Source organism: Sinocyclocheilus anshuiensis, unplaced genomic scaffold, assembly GCF_001515605.1.
Source record: "Sinocyclocheilus anshuiensis isolate Anshui unplaced genomic scaffold, SAMN03320099.WGS_v1.1 scaffold1726, whole genome shotgun sequence".
Classification (NCBI taxonomy): Eukaryota; Metazoa; Chordata; class Actinopteri; order Cypriniformes; family Cyprinidae; genus Sinocyclocheilus; species Sinocyclocheilus anshuiensis.
The window spans coordinates 4,239-21,848 of NW_015546155.1; the positions used below are offsets into that span (position 1 = coordinate 4,239).

Genomic DNA, 17,610 nt, shown 5'->3' on the forward strand with positions numbered 1-17,610 from the left:
CACATTTCATTACACCAAATACACAAAATAATGTTCTTTTTAGCAACATCATATGACCCCTTTAAGTAAAGATCATGCTCCATAAAAATATTTTGTAAATTTCCTATATTTTGTAAATATATCAAAACTTAATTTTTGATTAGTAATATGCATTGCTAAGAACTTCATTTGGACAACTTTAAAGGTCTCTAAAAGTGCCATCCTTTTTATTTGTTAAAACATGAATGTGTTGAAACAGCTAATAATAAAAAGTGACATTCTGTAGTTTTGTCTCATATTCATCTTTTAATTATATTTGCAGATGTCTTGACTCCATATATATATATATATATATATATATATATGAATCTGATACAGCTAAAGCAAGTGAGTAAATATAATTTTAATGCCTGTTTAATGTGACAGTGGGAATTGTTTCTTTGCTGTTTACTTGAGAATCTTCATTTTGTCACATGGCGACCAGCAGATGTCACATTTCTACAGCTGATGTTCAGAGGCAAGCAGTTCCTGTGTGGGAGCAGACGGCCTTGATATAATACCTTTAAAAATATTGATAACCAACCCTCCTTTTCAATGTGTTTTCCTCTGTAATGTTTCTTGCTTCCAAAATATATATATAAAAAAAGATATTTTAGAACAAAACTTCTTTACTGATTACCTTTTTTAAATTGCACGCTTAATAATAATGCCAAATGGCAAAAAGTGTCAGCATTAAACAAGACTTCTTCCCTTTATTGAAATCAGCTTTTTTTTTTACACTTTAAACTCAACAAAATAATATCCAAATTAATTTGAATTCAGACATTTAAAACCGGTTTATTTTAGAAATGGTGTATTCAAGTCATTGTCTAAATGATTTGCATGTAATATATTATAATATATCACATATGAGCTTCCTAATCACACATTAGTCATGAAGAAATCATCAGTAATCTGTCCTGGTGGTTTCTGACATTATAATGCAGGACTGTCTGCTCTGCTCTGACAGCGCCACGCTGCGCCTCTTCTGGTAGTGAGCGGAATTACACTCTTCTCCCTCGCAGCTGATTTGCTCGCCATCTTGACATGAACATAAACATTGATGCCCTCTGCTCAATGATCGCACCGTTATCTCTGAAGACCGAAAAATTGGTAGCACGTTACCGAAACAGCCTTAATATTTGTTGCAGAGTCGGGAAAGCACGAACTAAGTTAGATATTTAGGAAATCATTGCGCACGTAGCTGAACATACAAGTCAGTATAATGTGGGTTTCCTGAGCACTTGGTTAAGGTAAGTTGATTTACGAGGTCTAAAGGTATTCCAAATGTATTAAACTCATAAAAAAACGTTGTTATCGTGTCATTGTGTTGGATGTTAAGCTTCTGTTAGCTCAGTGCAGCTAAGTTAGCGAGCTGCCATGGCAACTGATTACATACGCGTGTTTAGAACCCTCCTGTACTGTATTATAGGTATGTTGGCTTGACACCTACTGACAGCTGTCATTGGAGCAGCTAATTAGTAACTCATTGTGAGTATAGTGTTATTCAATGATGGATACACCTTTTTTTTTTTTGTAGGGATGGGAGGAGACCTGGAAGGACCCCCATCTGCAGACTGAAGGAGAGAGTCTTACTGTAGATTACAGTAGAAATGGACCAGGACTATGAAAGACGCCTGTTAAGGCAAATCAATCACCAGAACGTCCCTGAGGGCCACCTGTCCAAGGTAAGCATAAAAAGATCATTAGACGTCTGTTTATAATTTAGCCATATTTATAACTAGACTTCTAACCATATACAGTAAACACGTTCTTGTGTCAAGCATGTCAGTGCAAGCAGTTCGTTAACATACAATTTTAATCTGAATAATTAGATTAGCATTTATTAAATGTATTACCTAATAATTGTAAAATGAGATAAAAAATCAACTCATACTGTAAGGGATAATACAATTATCCTAGTTGTCTAGTATTATCTAAGTTGTTCCAAACCTGTATGACTTCTCTCATTCTGTGGAACACCAAAGAAGATGTTTTGAAGAATGTTAGTAACCAAACAGTTTCAGGTCCCACTGACGTCCATAGTATGGTCAAAAAAGTAGTACTATGGAAGTCAATGGGATCCAAAACTGTTTGGTTACCAACATTCTTCAAAAATAACTTCTTTGGTGTTCCACAGAATGAGAAAAGTCATAAAGGTTTGGAATGAAATGAGGGTGAGTAAATGATGACCGAAGATTGATTTTTGGCAGGACTGTCCCTTTAAAGAGGCAGAAATATAAATATTACACATAATGATTGTCTGTTTCCGCTGTGTATTACTGTTTATGCAGTCAGGGTATGCAGCGTGCAGTCCGGTTACTGTGAAATCAGGAGACAGATTCATCCCCACACGTGCCGGCAGCAACTGGAGCATAAACTTCCACTATGCCAATGTAAGTTACCATTCATCTGAAGTGTTTACAATCATCCATAGTAAAGAAGAATAATAGATTAAAGCCAATACATTAATTTCATTGCACCACTAAAAATTCACTTGATATTTGCATGTTCGTTTGCAGGAGAACTGTTGGTCACCCAATCAGAATCAGCGGGCGAAGGATGCTAGTACAGACACAGGGAAAGGTGAAGTCATTCAGCATCTTGTACATGCCCTCGATTTTCACAGTGAACTGATATACAGTATATACAAACTAGTGCTGCCAAACGATTAATCGCATCCAAAATAGGTTTTTGTTTTCATAATATATGTCTGTGTACTGTGTATATTTATTATGAATATATAAATACACAATATGTATATATTTGAAAAATATTTACATATATATATATATATATATATAAATATTTTATATATAAACAAAAAATATTTTTCTTAAATATATACATGCATATGTGTGTATTTATATATACGTAATATACTGTATATACACACAACACACACTCATATGTTTTGTAAACAATTTTTTTTATTTTAGAATAAAATACAATACAAACATTACCTTTCAAAAGTTTGGGGTTGGTAAGATTTTTCTGAGTGAAACTGATACTTTATTTAGGAATCTTTCATGAATAGAAAGTACAGAAGAACAGCATTTATTTGAAATATATTTTTTTAACAATATAAAACTGTTTACTGTCACTTGATCATTTTGAATAGATATACACTACCATTCCAAAGTTTTAGATTGGTTCGATTTTTTTATGTAAAAAAAAAAAGCTTATTTTTGTTTGATTTGTTTGATCCAAAATACAGCAAAAACAGTAATACTGTGAAATATATTTACAATTTAATATAACTGTTTTCTATTTAAATATATGAAATTGTAATTTATTTATGTGGTGCAAAGCTGAATTTTCAGCATCATTACTCCAGTCTTCAGTGTCACATGATCCTTCAGAAATCATTCTAATATGCTGATTTGCTGTTCAAGAAACATTTATTTGTATTATTATTATCAACAATGAAAACAATTGTGTACAATTTATTTTCAGGATTGGATCTATCTATCTATCTATCTATATTTATACATAGATAAATAGATAGATATAGGTAGATGATAGATTCAAAAGTTTGCTGAAAAAAAAATCATATATGTGTTTGCCATTTGGGTGTTTGCAAAAGGAATGAAATTAGTGTTTCCTATTGGCACACTAAAGCAAAATATATAAATATTAAAATAAAAAATGTAACAAAATCTGTTTTGCAGATGCTGTGGCGTATGCTGCACTGCTAAGGAATGAGCTGTTGGGAGCAGGAATCGAAACCATGCCTGATCCTCACACGGATGACCGTCGACACACCATCCTCATGCAGGACACACACAGCCTCTTCAGGGTGAGCCCACTCAACACACTGTAACGTTTACATGACAGATCCATGTGAGATTCACTGTCACGTAAAAAGCTCACTGGAGAAACTTACATGTTTTCTGCTCTTTTTCTCACATGTTGTTATTCTGTATTAGACTCTTGTTTTTCTTTTGTCTCTCAGTACACCATCCACACAAAGAGAGTGCCTTTTGACAATGAAATCTCCCCCTACTCCCTCTCTCCTCTCAGTAACAAAAGGTATAGTTTCTCTGTAATCTCGGTATTAATTCAAAATATAATTAATAATTTATTATTTTTTTGTGTGCACTGCAAAACATCTTTATTGTAAAACATGACAAATTTACTTCAGAAGAATTTCAAAATACTACAAATTTACTTGTTTTTATAAACGAATTAAGCTTATTTTTCTCACCATTTTGGCAAATTGTTTTTAGGTTTAGATATATTTATAATAAAAGAAGGCAAAAATACAGAGCCCCCGTACATGACAAGCGAAGACAAATATATTGTGGCAACAAATTAAGAATTTGTTCCCAAGACTTTGTGAAGACGAGGGAACAAATTAATCTGACATGGACATGATTTAACTAAAAAAGGGAACCAATTAATAAAACAGGGCCACAAATTAGTCATGAGAACAAATTCTTAATTTATGGCCCGTATATATTTTTTCTCTATAGAAAATGACTGATTAAGATTTTTTTTTTGGTGATTTTTCTGTTTATAGCTCATAAAAGCAACATGACTTTTTTGTATACTGTTAATGTTATCCAAATATTAGACATGCCTGTGAATTTCTATACATTTCACTGGGATAAAACTTAAATGTGTGATTTAAATTTTTATTTTTTTTTTAATTGTCTGTAGTCACAAACTATTACGTTCACCCCGAAAGCCAGCTCGCAAGATTTCCAAGATCCCATTCAAGGTTCTTGATGCCCCAGAGTTGCAGGATGACTTCTACCTCAACCTGGTACTCTTCATTTACCAATATCTTTACAAATTTACAATTGTATAAATATTAAATAATGGATAGGGGTCTTGTATCACTCTGACGGTACGTTATTATTACTTTATTTTTTGCGATATAATGACCAGCTGACTGTAAGGAATTTGTTGCCTGGTACAGCGGTTTTAAAGTTTATAATTATACAGTCATTGGTCATTATTTAAAAATATAGAACTTTATTGACCAATCAGAATCAAGTTTTTCAGAGAACCACGTAATGTAATGTAATTTGACTGAAAACGATTGTGAACAGGTGGACTGGTCAGCTGGAAACCTCTTGAGTGTTGGTTTGGGGGCCTGTGTTTACCTGTGGAGTGCCTGTACCAGTCAGGTATGAGACAAACTGTAAGGACAAACAGCTACAGATGTGATCTAATGAATGGCAGTAATCAGCATTTCATTTTATACTTCCAAACTTACACAGGTGACGCGGTTGTGTGACTTATCAGTGGATGATGACTCTGTTACATCAGTGTGTTGGAATGAGAGGGTCAGCACAAACCTTTTATATGTTATATAAAGATTTCTGACTTGTGATTGTATTTGTGATTGTTTAGGGTAATATTTTCTTCTTTGTTATTCACTCAGGGAAGTTTGGTGGCTGTAGGGACCCATAAAGGATTTGTCCAGATTTGGGACGCAGCCGGAGGAAGGAAGCTGACCAGTTTGGAGGGACATTCAGCACGCATAGGTTTGTGTCTCACTTTGCTTTGGCTTGCTTAGTTGGGGACGCTTGACTGATTGCACAGACACTATTGGAAGAGAGCTGAACTGGATGATGACATCACTGAATCATCAATGAAATGACTTTAGCTGAAAAAATGACTCTGTCATTGTCTTCTTGCATCATTGACAAACTATTTTCCTGTTTGACACTGTAAAGCTGCTTTGACGCAACCAGTATTGTATAAAGCGCTATTCAAATAAAGGTGACTTAACTTGATTTGACTTTAAATCTTTGCTGGTTTAAATCACTCTCAGAGTAATTTTGCAGATTTGTTTTGACTAAGAAAACTAAGATCTTCATCAAGAACAAATAATCTTCATATAACCTCAGGAGCACTTGCGTGGAATGGAGAGCAGCTGTCGTCGGGTAGCCGGGACAGAGTGATTCTGCAGCGGGACGTGAGGACACCTCCTCCTGTGGAGAGACGCCTCCAGGGCCACAGGCAGGAAGTGTGTGGCCTCAAGTGGTCACCTGACCACCAGCACCTCGCCTCTGGAGGGAACGATAACAAGGTTAGAGCGTCATGTAAACAGGATGATCTGATTAGCAGAAGAATTGAACAAGCCCTTTCATGCAAGACTTGACTAAGTTGGCTGAGAACATGGTCCGTTTGTTGCTTTTTTTAATTTTTCAGTTTTCCAAAAATTATAATGAATAAACAAGAATTGGAAAACAAGGAATGGTTCACCCAAAAATGAAAATTTACTCACCCTCAGGCCATCCAAGATGTAGATGAGTTTGTTTCTTCATCGGAACAGATTTGGAGAAATTTAGCATTACATCACTTGCTCACCAATGGATCCTCTGCAGTGAATGGGTGCCGTCAGAATGAGAGTCCAAACAGCTGATAAAAACATCACAATAATCCACAAGTAATCCACACAACACCAGTCCATTTTTTTTCTTATTGTAAACACTTTTATGTTTTATCAAATCCAATACCAGTTAACATTTCCCAAGTATACCAATAGGACAGCTCACTATATAACTCAGAATAGCTCAGAGAGACATTGTGGATGGTGTAAACTGCCAAAATTTGGCTTGGATTTTTATTTTTAGGTTTAGGTGTAGAAAATGCAGCTTGAATATTCGATTTCCACATGTGGGCGAGCATGAAACTCAACTTCCCGCTGATTGGTTAACTAGAGTTCAATCCATGCTGTCATCAGTTGTTCAGTTCCTTGTAACAGAATAATAGTCATCCGCTGTTATAGTTGTACAGATTTTTAAAGTGTTTATTGCAACTCTATATCAAGGCATTTTTTTTCTGCTTTCAATATTATGTTAAAAAATAAATGAACGGAACGAACACGGACCATTTTAGAGTACTGATTTCAGATTTGTTGATAAGAACCCAATTAAGACCAAATGTTTTTTTCCAGCATGAGTGCAAAACAAATAAAAAATTTAATTTGGTCTAAAAAGCATGACAAAACTGTGTGTTTTTCTACTGTTGTTAGTTACTGGTGTGGAACAACTCCAGTCTGCTCCCCGTGCAGCAGTACAGCGATCACCTGGCCGCCGTGAAGGCCATCGCCTGGTCTCCTCACCAGCACGGCCTGCTGGCCTCCGGAGGAGGAACAGCTGACCGCTGCCTTCGCTTCTGGAACACTCTGACCGGACAGGCGTTACAGAGTAGTGACACCGGCTCACAGGTCTGCAACCTGGCCTGGTCCAAACACGCCAACGAGCTGGTAAGACAAGCATCTACAATCACAGTCAAATCAAATGCTTTTTCCCATACTGGCTTTCACCATTGATGTCCACTAGGTCAGCACACACGGCTACTCCCAGAACCAGATCTTGGTGTGGAAATACCCATCGCTCACCCAGGTGGCCAAGCTCACAGGACATTCATACCGAGTCCTCTACTTGGTAAGTGTGTTTTTGGATCTAGTATTTTTCCAAAAATACTGTAGAGATGCAGTTCATACATAAAATGACTTGAACACATTGTTATGATGAGCATGTTGATAGTTTCTGAATTAAAATTAAAATTAATTTTGATATTTGCGTAAGGCAACTGTCCTGATATCATAATGAAGAAAAAAATACATTAAAAGAATGAAATTCTTGAAAAGAAAACCGTATTAAGTAGTTTGGCATAAACGTACTGTTTTTTTGAAAGAAAAAATATTTTAACTAGGGCTGTCAATAGATAAAAATTTTTAATCGGATTAATAAATGTGATTAATCATGATTAATCGCACATTTATCATGAAATTAAGCATATACCATTTATCTTATTTAACACGCTTATTTTGTCATTATTTGCTATATCCAGCAAAGTAAACCAAAATATTGAAGGATGATTCTTACAAAACTGTATTTTCTGCAAGCTTATTTCAAGATAAATTTAGATGTCTTCAAAAAAGGACACTTGGAGACTCCAAAAGGACACCAAAGAACCAAATGATATAAGAAGTTCATATAATTGATACATTTGTGCACACCAAAGCACACATTAAATAAATACATTCATTAATTTAAAAAAGGCTGAAAAAACTTTTCAGAATTCATAGTGTATAGTACAGTAGATAAGTCAAGTTGTGATACCGAACAGGACCACATGATGCAAAAAAACCCTAAACCAACCACCTTGAGCTGACCATAGGGCTGGGCGATATAGCTAAAAAATGTATCATGATATAATGTTACATATAATTTGATATGGATAATTATTGTATTTTTTAATAAACTTTTTTAAACAGAGCAGTAGAAAAAAATATTTAAATTTAACCACTGTATTTTTAAATTACCCAATTTATTTAGTCAAACAACAACAAAATTTGGTTTTAACAGTCAAACACAAAATAAAATTGAAACAAAAATCTTTCTTATATTTTATTTGCCGATTAAATAAGTGTTAAGGAAACATTTGGCCTGTCTCCTGAGGCCACAGGAGGGCGCAATAAGCAAAATAATGCACCTCATTAAATTGTTTATTCAATGCAATGAAATAAGGGCTGTCTATAAAAAAAAATTTGCATAACGTCTAAACTAATATGTGACCCTGGACCACAAAACCAGTCATAAGGGTCAATAAATAAGTTTTCCATTGATGTATTCTGTTGGCTGTCTGCTTGTCACTCATAGCCACGTGCCTTTACATGAAAAAGTGTGAAACTATCGTGTGATATATCAAACATTTTTCCTACCGTTATCAATGATGGTGTACCGTCGATAAATATCGATACTGTTTTATCGCCCAGGCCTAGCTGGCCGCTTATACCTACTACTAGAGAGAAGCTGGTTTGCTTTATCTAAAGGGTTAAAATAGAAATTGTTTCAGTAATTTTGTGTTAATTAATTGCGTCAATAATTATTTTAACGTGTTAAGGATTTTTGAATTAATCGCATGCCTTACTGCATTAACATTGACAATTAATAATGTTTGAAAAATTATGAGATAAGGGAACGAGCGTTGCGTTAAATGCTATGGGTAAACTGCTGTTTACTCTGAATACTGAAGCCTGATTTGATCACATTAGTGTAGCTGCACGAACCAATGGCACTTCAACCCGCCAAAACGGGTGGAGCCAACTGGTATATAAGTTGGCTCTGAGTGCCATTTCATCAGAATCTTTCATCAGAAACTCACGTGCAGCCTTATAGCATGGCAGCTTATGCAACGCTCGTTCCCGTTAGTATCCGGAGCGTTCCCTTTCGAACGGTCTCTCCCATTGTGTTAAACACTATGGGGAACACATCCAAAAGCCGTGCTATAAGCAAGTGCAGAACGAAGCCCAGCCCCGGAGCAAGAATGAGCTAATTATGAGACCCAAGCCACTAGGCTGAGGACTACATAACAAAACCTTCTTCACTTACAGAGGGGATTAGGTAAACTTAAGCTGGCAAAATCTGTGCCTGAAGGACAGGGACGTCCAAGTTATAAAACCTGGTGATGGTGGACAGCGATGACCAGCCGGCAGCCGCACAGATATCGTCGATGGAAATCCCACTGGACCAAGTCCAGGAGGAGGCCATTCCCCTGGTACAGTGGGCCCTCACTTTTGTAAACCCACTGTGGCATAAGCCAGGGCTATAGCATTCACTATCCAGCAAGATAGTCTCTGCTATGTAACCAGAAGCCCCTTAGAGCAGCCTCCGAAACACACAAAGAGCTGCTCTGAGTGCTGAAATGGGCCAGAGCACTCAACATACACTCTAAGAGCCCGAACCAGGCAGAGTGGATTGGGACCCTGCTCATCCACTAAATTGGGAAGAGCTAAAAGGGTAATGATTTGTGCTCTGTGTAGAGCACTTTAGGCACACAGCTGTGTCCTGGTTTGAGGATGACTCTACAGTTGTTAGGCCCAAACTCAAGACACAAAGCACTGACCGACAGTGCTTGTAGATCATCCACCTGCTTGACCGATGCTAAGCCAAAAGGAGAGTGGTCTTAAGCGACAGGGGCTGCAAGTCAGCTGACTGGAGCAGCTCGAAGGGAGGGCCTCGTAGGGCCCTGAGGACTATAGATAAGTCCCAGGTCAGCACAGCATGAGGATGAGGCGGATTCGGTCTCCGAGCTCCCCTCAGAAACTTAACGATAAGGTTGTTTCTGCCGACTGACTGGCCAGCCACGAGAGCATGATTCACCATGATGGCTGCCACATAAACTTTGAGCATAGAAGGGGGCTCTTATCTAGCAGGGGGGATGCATACAAGCGAGCGCTGGGCCAATCCTGGGCCAGGGCATCTCGCTTCGAGGAGTAAATTTGGCAGTGAAATTTGTCTTCTGAGGCGAAGAGGTTCACCTCTGCCTCCCAAAGACAGACCAGATCGTCTGAACCATTTGGGGATGTAGTCTCCATTCTCCATTCTCCTGGAGCTACGTTGCCCCTGGACAGCATGTCCACTCCTTGGTTCAGTCTGCCCAGCACGTGAACTGCTCTCAGTGAGAGAAGGTTGCACTGTGCCCATAAAATGAGGCGTCAAGCCAACCTGTGAGGCTGATGATACACGGGGCAACTTTTTGAGCAATGTTGCCGGGCAACTTTGGCTAATGTTGCCATCAATGGGCAACAAGGTGATACACAGGGCCCACAACCTATCTAAAGTGTCCAGATAGAAATGTGTTACCCATTCTCAATTTGAAAGTGCCCAAGCAACGGGGAGCTCAAAAAAAGTTGCCCAGCAAAATTGCTCAAAACGTTGCCCCGTGTATCATCAGCCTGAAGGCAGCGTGACGTGAGACCACCTTGGTGCTTTATAAAGGCTACCACCGTCATGTTGTCCAAACGTACCAGGACGTGGTGCCCCTTTAAGGCTGGCAGGAAAGACTTTAGGGCTAGAAAAACCACCATCATCTCGAGGCAGGTAATGCCTTTTACAGAGCTCCCCAACCTGAGTTGGAGGCATCTGTCGTGACCACCTTCCATGTGGAGGTCAGTCCCAACGGGACGCCTGATTGAAATAGGCGAGGGGCCATAGCCCTGATGCAGCGGTCTGAATGGCAGTCTGACAGTCTGAATGGTAGGATAGTATATTGATAAGCCACCCCCACCAACATGAATCTCAAGAGCGATCTGTGATGAGGGGCTTTCTGGATGTGAATGTAATAAAAAAACAGTCCCAGGGGCATATCTGCGCGAGGATCTGCTTCAAAGTCAGGATCTTGAACAGGCGTTTATATAAGCACGTGGTTCAGATGGCTGGGCCCACCATTTTTCTTGGGAACAAGGAAGTAGCGGCTGTAAAAGCCTGACTCGCTGTTCGCTCCTTTTGCAAGCAGAGTTTGCACTTCTAAGCGGCTGCAGGCAGGCTCTTCCGGAGCCAACCATTCTAAGCCGAGATTCTCCACAGCCTAGAGAGGATGCGAATCAGTTCACTCTCCACCAGCCCATAATAACACATTGGGGAGAAGTGTGTCAGGATCCTCTCCGGAGCACGCCCAAACCTCCAAATCTGAAGCTGTCAGTGATATGGAATCATCAGTGACAGCATTCTCTGATCCACCTAAAAAGAGGGCACTGATCCTCATGTGCAAAACACACTGGCGGATCAAAGTGCTGCGGGGAGAGTGAAGCACGTGGGACCTGTGCCAGCGTGAGATCACTCAAGCCCGGTCGCTCAGCCCTGTGACTTCACTGTTTCTTCTGCCGAGGCAGCTGGGAGGGAGAAACGAGAGAGCGGGAGTGGCGGGGGCCGCCTTCATTGGAGAAGGTGATCCGCGAGCAAAGCAGGGCGAGACTCATGCTCTCGCAGTGAGAGCAGTCTGTCTCAGTGAGTGCATCATCAGCGTGGGCATGGCCCAGGCAAGTGGTGCACTCGAACCTGAAGCTGTCAGCGAAATTAAATCATCGTTGCCAGCATTCTCCTCTGATCCACCTAAAAAAATCAAACCGCTCGTTGTAGACGAGAAGTGCTGATCTTCATGTGTAAAACACACTGGCGGATCAAAGTGCTGCGGGGAGAGTGAGCACGCGGGACCTGTGCCGGCGTGAGAAGAAGGCGATACGCGAGCGAAGCAGGGCGAGACATATGCTCTCGTAGTGAGAGCAGTCTGTCTCAGTGAGCGCAGCCTCAGCGTGGGCGCGGCACACTCACTGTGCTCGTCTGAAGCATGCAGGGGTGCCCTGCATGAGCCACATAAGCAGCGCGGCATTTGCAACGACACAGAGGAAATTTGCTCTAGAAAATTTACTCTATGTGATTGCCGGATAGCCGCAAGAGAGAAGGCGCTGAAGAGGAGGTCTTTCCGCTGCCGGGGGTTCTTCCACAGCGAGTAGCAAGCTTCGAGCTTCTTGCTTCAGAGTCTAGTGAAGAGATGATATTTGCGCTGAAGTTGAAAAATTCTGACGGAATGGCACTCTGAACCCGACTTATATAGCAGTCGGCTCCACCAATTTTGCATGTTGAAGTGCCATTGGTTCATGTAGCTACATGAACGTGATCAAATCAGGCATCAGTATTCAGAGCAAACAGGAGTTTACTCATAGCGGGAGAGACCGTTTGAAAGGGAACAGTATGACGGTATGAATCCTCGTTTTCTCAAAATCACATGGCATGCAAAGTTTGATACAAGCTCCAAAACTCTGATTTAAAACAAAGGATTCATAAATGTTTTGAAGCTTCATGAACACATTGCCATCAGTACATTCTGTATGCCCAATAAAAATACAAATATTTAATCTTTTTTGTCATTATGTACTTAGATGTATGTTTTATCAAAGTGAATAACACTGAACATTTTCCAAGTGTACCAATAGGAAAGCTCGCTGTATAGCTCAGAGTAGTACAGAGAGACACTGTGGATGGTGTAAACTGCCATATTATCCATAAGGCACGGTTGGCTCTGGATCTGATTTTCAATTAAGTACAAATGACCGGTGAAGACAAATAGTAATCAAATCTTCGATGTGTAATTTAATAATGTGATCCTGTGGTAGTTCAGACACACATGAGAAGGGAGTGCATGTTGAGGATGCTTCTGGTTGTGTACAGGCAGTGTCTCCAGATGGCGAGGCCATCGTAACGGGAGCAGGAGACGAGACGCTGAGGTTCTGGAATGTCTTCAGCAAAACACGCTGCACCAAGGTCAGGCTGAAGTCTTACATTTAGACGTGCAGCTTGTCCTGCATCTTACTGTTACCTGTTTCACATTTGTTTTTGTCTTCTGTCTCCAGGAATCCAAATCAGTGTTGAACCTCTTCACCAGGATACGGTAATTCACAGCCGGAGAGCAATCCATCCAATCACGTGAACGAATGAAAGCCTTGAACTCACTCTGTTCTGTGTCCTTGCATCAACTCTAGACCCTCCGACAGAGAGAGACCACAGCACTTCCTTCACTCTCACTTTTTTACTCAGCAGATTTCGGTTTTATCCCGTAAAATGCCAGTGAGGGCTTTATTTGTTTATGTTAAGATTCAGTCCGTTCTTCTTATTATTGTACATTGTGGAAGTCCAAACAGATGTGCTATTGTATAAGTAGAAGTATTAATAGAGAAATTAACCTATATGACCTATATTGTCATTATCATGACTTTTAGTCATGAGGTTAAAATGAAATGGCTTGTTATGAACATTTCAATATTTTATATGTGTATCAAAACAGATCATGATATCTGTGAGAAATAAATACACTTAACACTAATCCTGTCACTTTTTATGACAAACAGACAAAATGATGTATTTACTGTATGTCTTGTACACTTCCCTTCAAAAGTTTGGGGTGAGTTGTTTTTAAATAGATTAATAGTTTTATTCATCAAGGATGCATTAAATTGATCAAATGTGACAGTAAAGATTTTATTATGTTACAAAAGATTTCTATTTCTAAATGCTGTTCTTTCAAACTTTTTGTTTACTATTACACAAAAATATGAAGCAGCACAACTGTTTTCAACAGTTGATAATAACAACTGATAATAATAAGAAATTGATAATAATACTTGAGCAGCAAATCAGCATATTAGAATGATTTCTGAAGGACATGTGACACTGAAGACTGGTTTTTTAAAGTAAACGGCTATTTACATTTGAATATTTAATGTTTTACTGTATTTTGATCAAATAAATGCAGACTTGGTGAGCATAAAAGACTTAAAACAGCTTGCAAAACTCCACAGGTTTCCACAGAACTGGAAAAACCACCATTCATAAAAATCTATAAGATAAATATAAATGTATAAGACTTGCATAACCTTGTATAACCTAATTAACATTTAGCAAGGTTTATCCTAAAACAAAAATAGAGATATATTCTCTGAAAAAAAAAAGTCATGAGTAAATGTATCTCGTTTTAAAGATGTTTTGATTGTTTTAATAGGCAAAAAAAAAAGATTTTTTTTGTGGTGAAATCAGTGCTGTTGTGGTGTTTACAGAAGATGTGATAGGATTACAAAAATCAAAATCATATCTATTATTTCAGTCATTCAGATTGCTTTTTCAATCATAACACGTTAACAATATGGCTTGATTCAAAACAGGGCACTGTATCTTTTGACCCCACAACAGTAAAGCAATTGTAACTCAGAATCCATTCTGGATCTTGCATAGAGAGTGTGTTTAGTAGCTTGCTGCATACTCAGTACCTTGTAGTCCTCGACTCAACAAAGCAAACTCTTTCACAATGTCCTTCATCCGTCGCTTACTCACTTGTTCCCTGTGTGAACAGTTGAAAAGACGAAACAAATGCTTATAAAGTGCAGAGTGCCTGTTCTGGTGTTAATGTTAAAGTCATGGTTCTACCTGAGGATCTGCTGGCAGAAGTGTTCTTTGTGCTCAGTGGTGAGATGTGAGCTGGGGAAGCCAGGGGGCAGAAGAGCTTCTCTAAGCCACAGAGACAGCATGCTAGGACAGTTACGACTTACTGAAAACAAGACTTCGGCAAAGTGCTCTGCCAGACTGCTTGGAGACTGACCTCCAATGGCCTGCATTCATAATGAAATTGGTCATTACATGCAAAATATATAATATATATACAGTATTTTATGCCTAGATAATCCTATTTAACATTTCCATATGAGGTAAATTTTTCCAAAACACTTCCATCAGTAATTTTACATGCAATTAAAATTACAAAATTAAAAAAACACTGTGCTGAAATACACGTGTGATTTTATAAAAGAATGGACTGAATTTCTATGTTTCAGGTTGGTTAGTTTGATATTGCTTGTATAAAACAGTTCAATAAACAAGTTAATGTTGGGTAACATTTTAGACATTTTTTTGCACCACCAATGAAATTACTTTTAGAAACAATATACTGTTTTCTGTTGTCCAAAAAACACAAAATAGTCATGTTTCATTCCTTAATTCATCAGTATTTTGTACAAATCAGTGAATGATTCAATGACTCACTAATAACAAGCCACTTAATTAATTGCTGCATGAATCTGTTTTTAACAAATTAGCTAAGTGAATGATTCAGTGACTCGCTCCTAAATATAGTCACTTGTTTTCATACTAAGAAAATCAGTGTGACTGAAAAAATAGGTTAAATTAATGATTCAATTACTCACTCATATAGAGTCAGATAATTTGCTCCTGAATGAATCTGTTTTTGAATGAATTGTTTGAGTCAGTGATACAATGATTAACTCAGAAAAAAAAAACTTGTTTTCATCCTGAATGGCTCAGTTTGCTGAAATAAAATGGTTGAGTGAATCACAGATATGTATAGGTAGATGCCACATACGACTTCTCCAGACATGTCGAAGCGTCTGTCATCTTGGAACAGTCAATGTGTTGTCACTCACAATAAAAATCAATGAGTTTCAAGATGCCACAACACTGTGCAGACTCTGGTTGTAAAAATTGTTGAAATTTAAATTCATGAAGAAGTTGGATACATTTTCACAAATAAGAATGTGTTGGTTTGTGTTTTTAACATGTATTAACTCAATATTACATGTTTTAAATTATAGTACCTTTTAAATGTCGTGTTAGCTAAAGTGTTAGTTAAGCAAAATAATCTGTTGAAGTCTATTGCAGATATAGATATTCATACATGTGTATAACTAGGGTTGCAGACATTGACAATTTGCTAGAGTGTTCAAGAATCGGCTTTGAACTTTCCAATATGGTGGACGGCTTATGTATAGCGGCCCATAAAAACAGCCACTAATAGGGCGTCTACCTATATATACATCTATATAATCTATGGAGTGAATTATTCTATGATTCACTCATAAAAACCATCACTTAATTTACTCCTGAATCTATTACCTTGATCAATATAATCAAAGACCATCATAGTACAAATATTAACAAATGGAATTAATTGAATAGGTGTTTTTGAACAAACTGCTTGAGTGAATGTTTGTATGAATGGAATGAGTGTTTGAATGAATCAGTTGAATAAATTATTCAATGATAAGTCACCTGTTGCCACCTACTGGTGTAACAATGTAACTTGAAGAAAGAGTGACTAAGAAATGGCAAACACCAATGCACACAGAGTCTGTCTGAAACCACAGATTTTTATATGATTGACTTGCTGATGGAAACAATATACATGCATAAATATCTGACCTCTAGTAGGGTCTGAAGGAGCAGCTTGCCATCCTCCTGTAGCACCTCCCTCACAACAGGAATATCATCACAATGAGAGATCAGCTCCGTCTGTGCAGGAGCATCAAGAGAGCTCAGTCTTGAGTACTATATACTCTACTCGTATGTACAGGGTGACTAATATTACAAGTAATAAAAGGATCATGAACTGCCTTTTTTATTATTTTGTACTGTTCTCTGAGGTCCGCTTATAACGTTATCAATAACGTTATATTGATATAATATCTATAATTTAGAAGTAATAGGCTATTTTCTGTCCTGTTTTGACTGCCCTCATCGGAACACTGTGTTTGAATAGGCATGGTGGATTGTCGACTCAGAAGTAAACGCCCACTGCTATGATTGGCGAACAGTTGTCTATGTTTGACAGCCTACATCCTTCCCAGATGGATGCTGCTGTGATTTAGGTTAAAAACGCATAAATACTCAGTACATATCAAACGATCTGTAATAACAGACAAAGCAATAGTGACCACATAATAAAAACAGTAACTCACACTTGTGTGGTGCGACATTACTGTCGGATCCAATATATTTGGCACAGCATCATCTTTTAGTTTCAATCTTTCTGAAAATCCTGCATCGAATTGTCCCTTGTTTGTAAATGAATCCGCGGTGAAATTAAGTGAACAAAAGGACCAAGTTCTTACTGACGCGGTTTGGAACTTCATTAAAAATAAACTTCATCCACTCTTTCCTAATTTTTTAATCAGAAGGAAGACAATGCAAAGACTGTTTTTCCACAGCTTGGCACTGTACAGTATCTTGTCGTCTTCGGAGCATCTTTATAGTTTGGTTTCTGCGTAGACCTGCGTGTGCCTCTCTCGTTATTTACCCACTATGTGCGTGAATCGGTGGGTGGGGCTAAACAGGCAGTCGTGTAGAAGCAGGCGTTGATCTTCTTCTGCGGAGGCGGTGTTTACCCCACTCTATTACGTCATAAAGTGGCACATTCCACAACCTTTGTCGTTTTGGCAGATTGGCTTCAATATAAGCTGTTTTTAGACTAACGAGAAAGTTTTGAATTCTGAAACTTACAAGA

The 17,610-nt window shown here is 38.3% G+C and overlaps 1 protein-coding gene and 1 pseudogene across 2 annotated transcripts; one reads left to right on the plus strand and one right to left on the minus strand.

Moving 5' to 3' along the window:
* Positions 1-1,031: 1,031 nt before the first annotated feature.
* Positions 1,032-13,649, plus strand: LOC107701330 (fizzy-related protein homolog). Of its 2 annotated transcripts, XM_016503319.1 has the most exons (16): positions 1,032-1,271; positions 1,559-1,706; positions 2,313-2,414; positions 2,541-2,604; positions 3,690-3,817; positions 3,974-4,050; positions 4,681-4,786; positions 5,076-5,153; positions 5,247-5,312; positions 5,411-5,513; positions 5,880-6,061; positions 7,010-7,243; positions 7,320-7,424; positions 12,996-13,088; positions 13,178-13,215; positions 13,307-13,649. In XM_016503319.1, exons 2-16 carry the CDS (start codon positions 1,632-1,634, stop codon positions 13,479-13,481), a joined length of 1,626 nt encoding a protein of 541 aa, XP_016358805.1. In that variant the 5' UTR covers positions 1,032-1,271; positions 1,559-1,631; the 3' UTR covers positions 13,482-13,649. The 2 variants fall into 2 exon arrangements, with proteins under 2 accessions (XP_016358805.1, XP_016358806.1); XM_016503320.1 differs by having other exon boundaries at positions 13,178-13,381.
* Positions 13,650-14,313: 664 nt separating this feature from the next.
* The window catches only part of LOC107701332 (importin-13-like), a 42,163-nt pseudogene continuing 38,866 nt past the window's right edge, over positions 14,314-17,610 (minus strand).

Coding starts and splice junctions, on each gene's coding strand:
- LOC107701330 (XM_016503319.1), top strand. CDS start 1,632: ATGGACCAGGACTATGAAAGACGCCTGTTAAGGCAAATCAATCACCAG. Junction 3,818..3,973: donor ACACACACAGCCTCTTCAGG/GTGAGCCCACTC, acceptor TTTGTCTCTCAG/TACACCATCCACACAAAGAG. Junction 13,089..13,177: donor GCAAAACACGCTGCACCAAG/GTCAGGCTGAAG, acceptor TTCTGTCTCCAG/GAATCCAAATCAGTGTTGAA.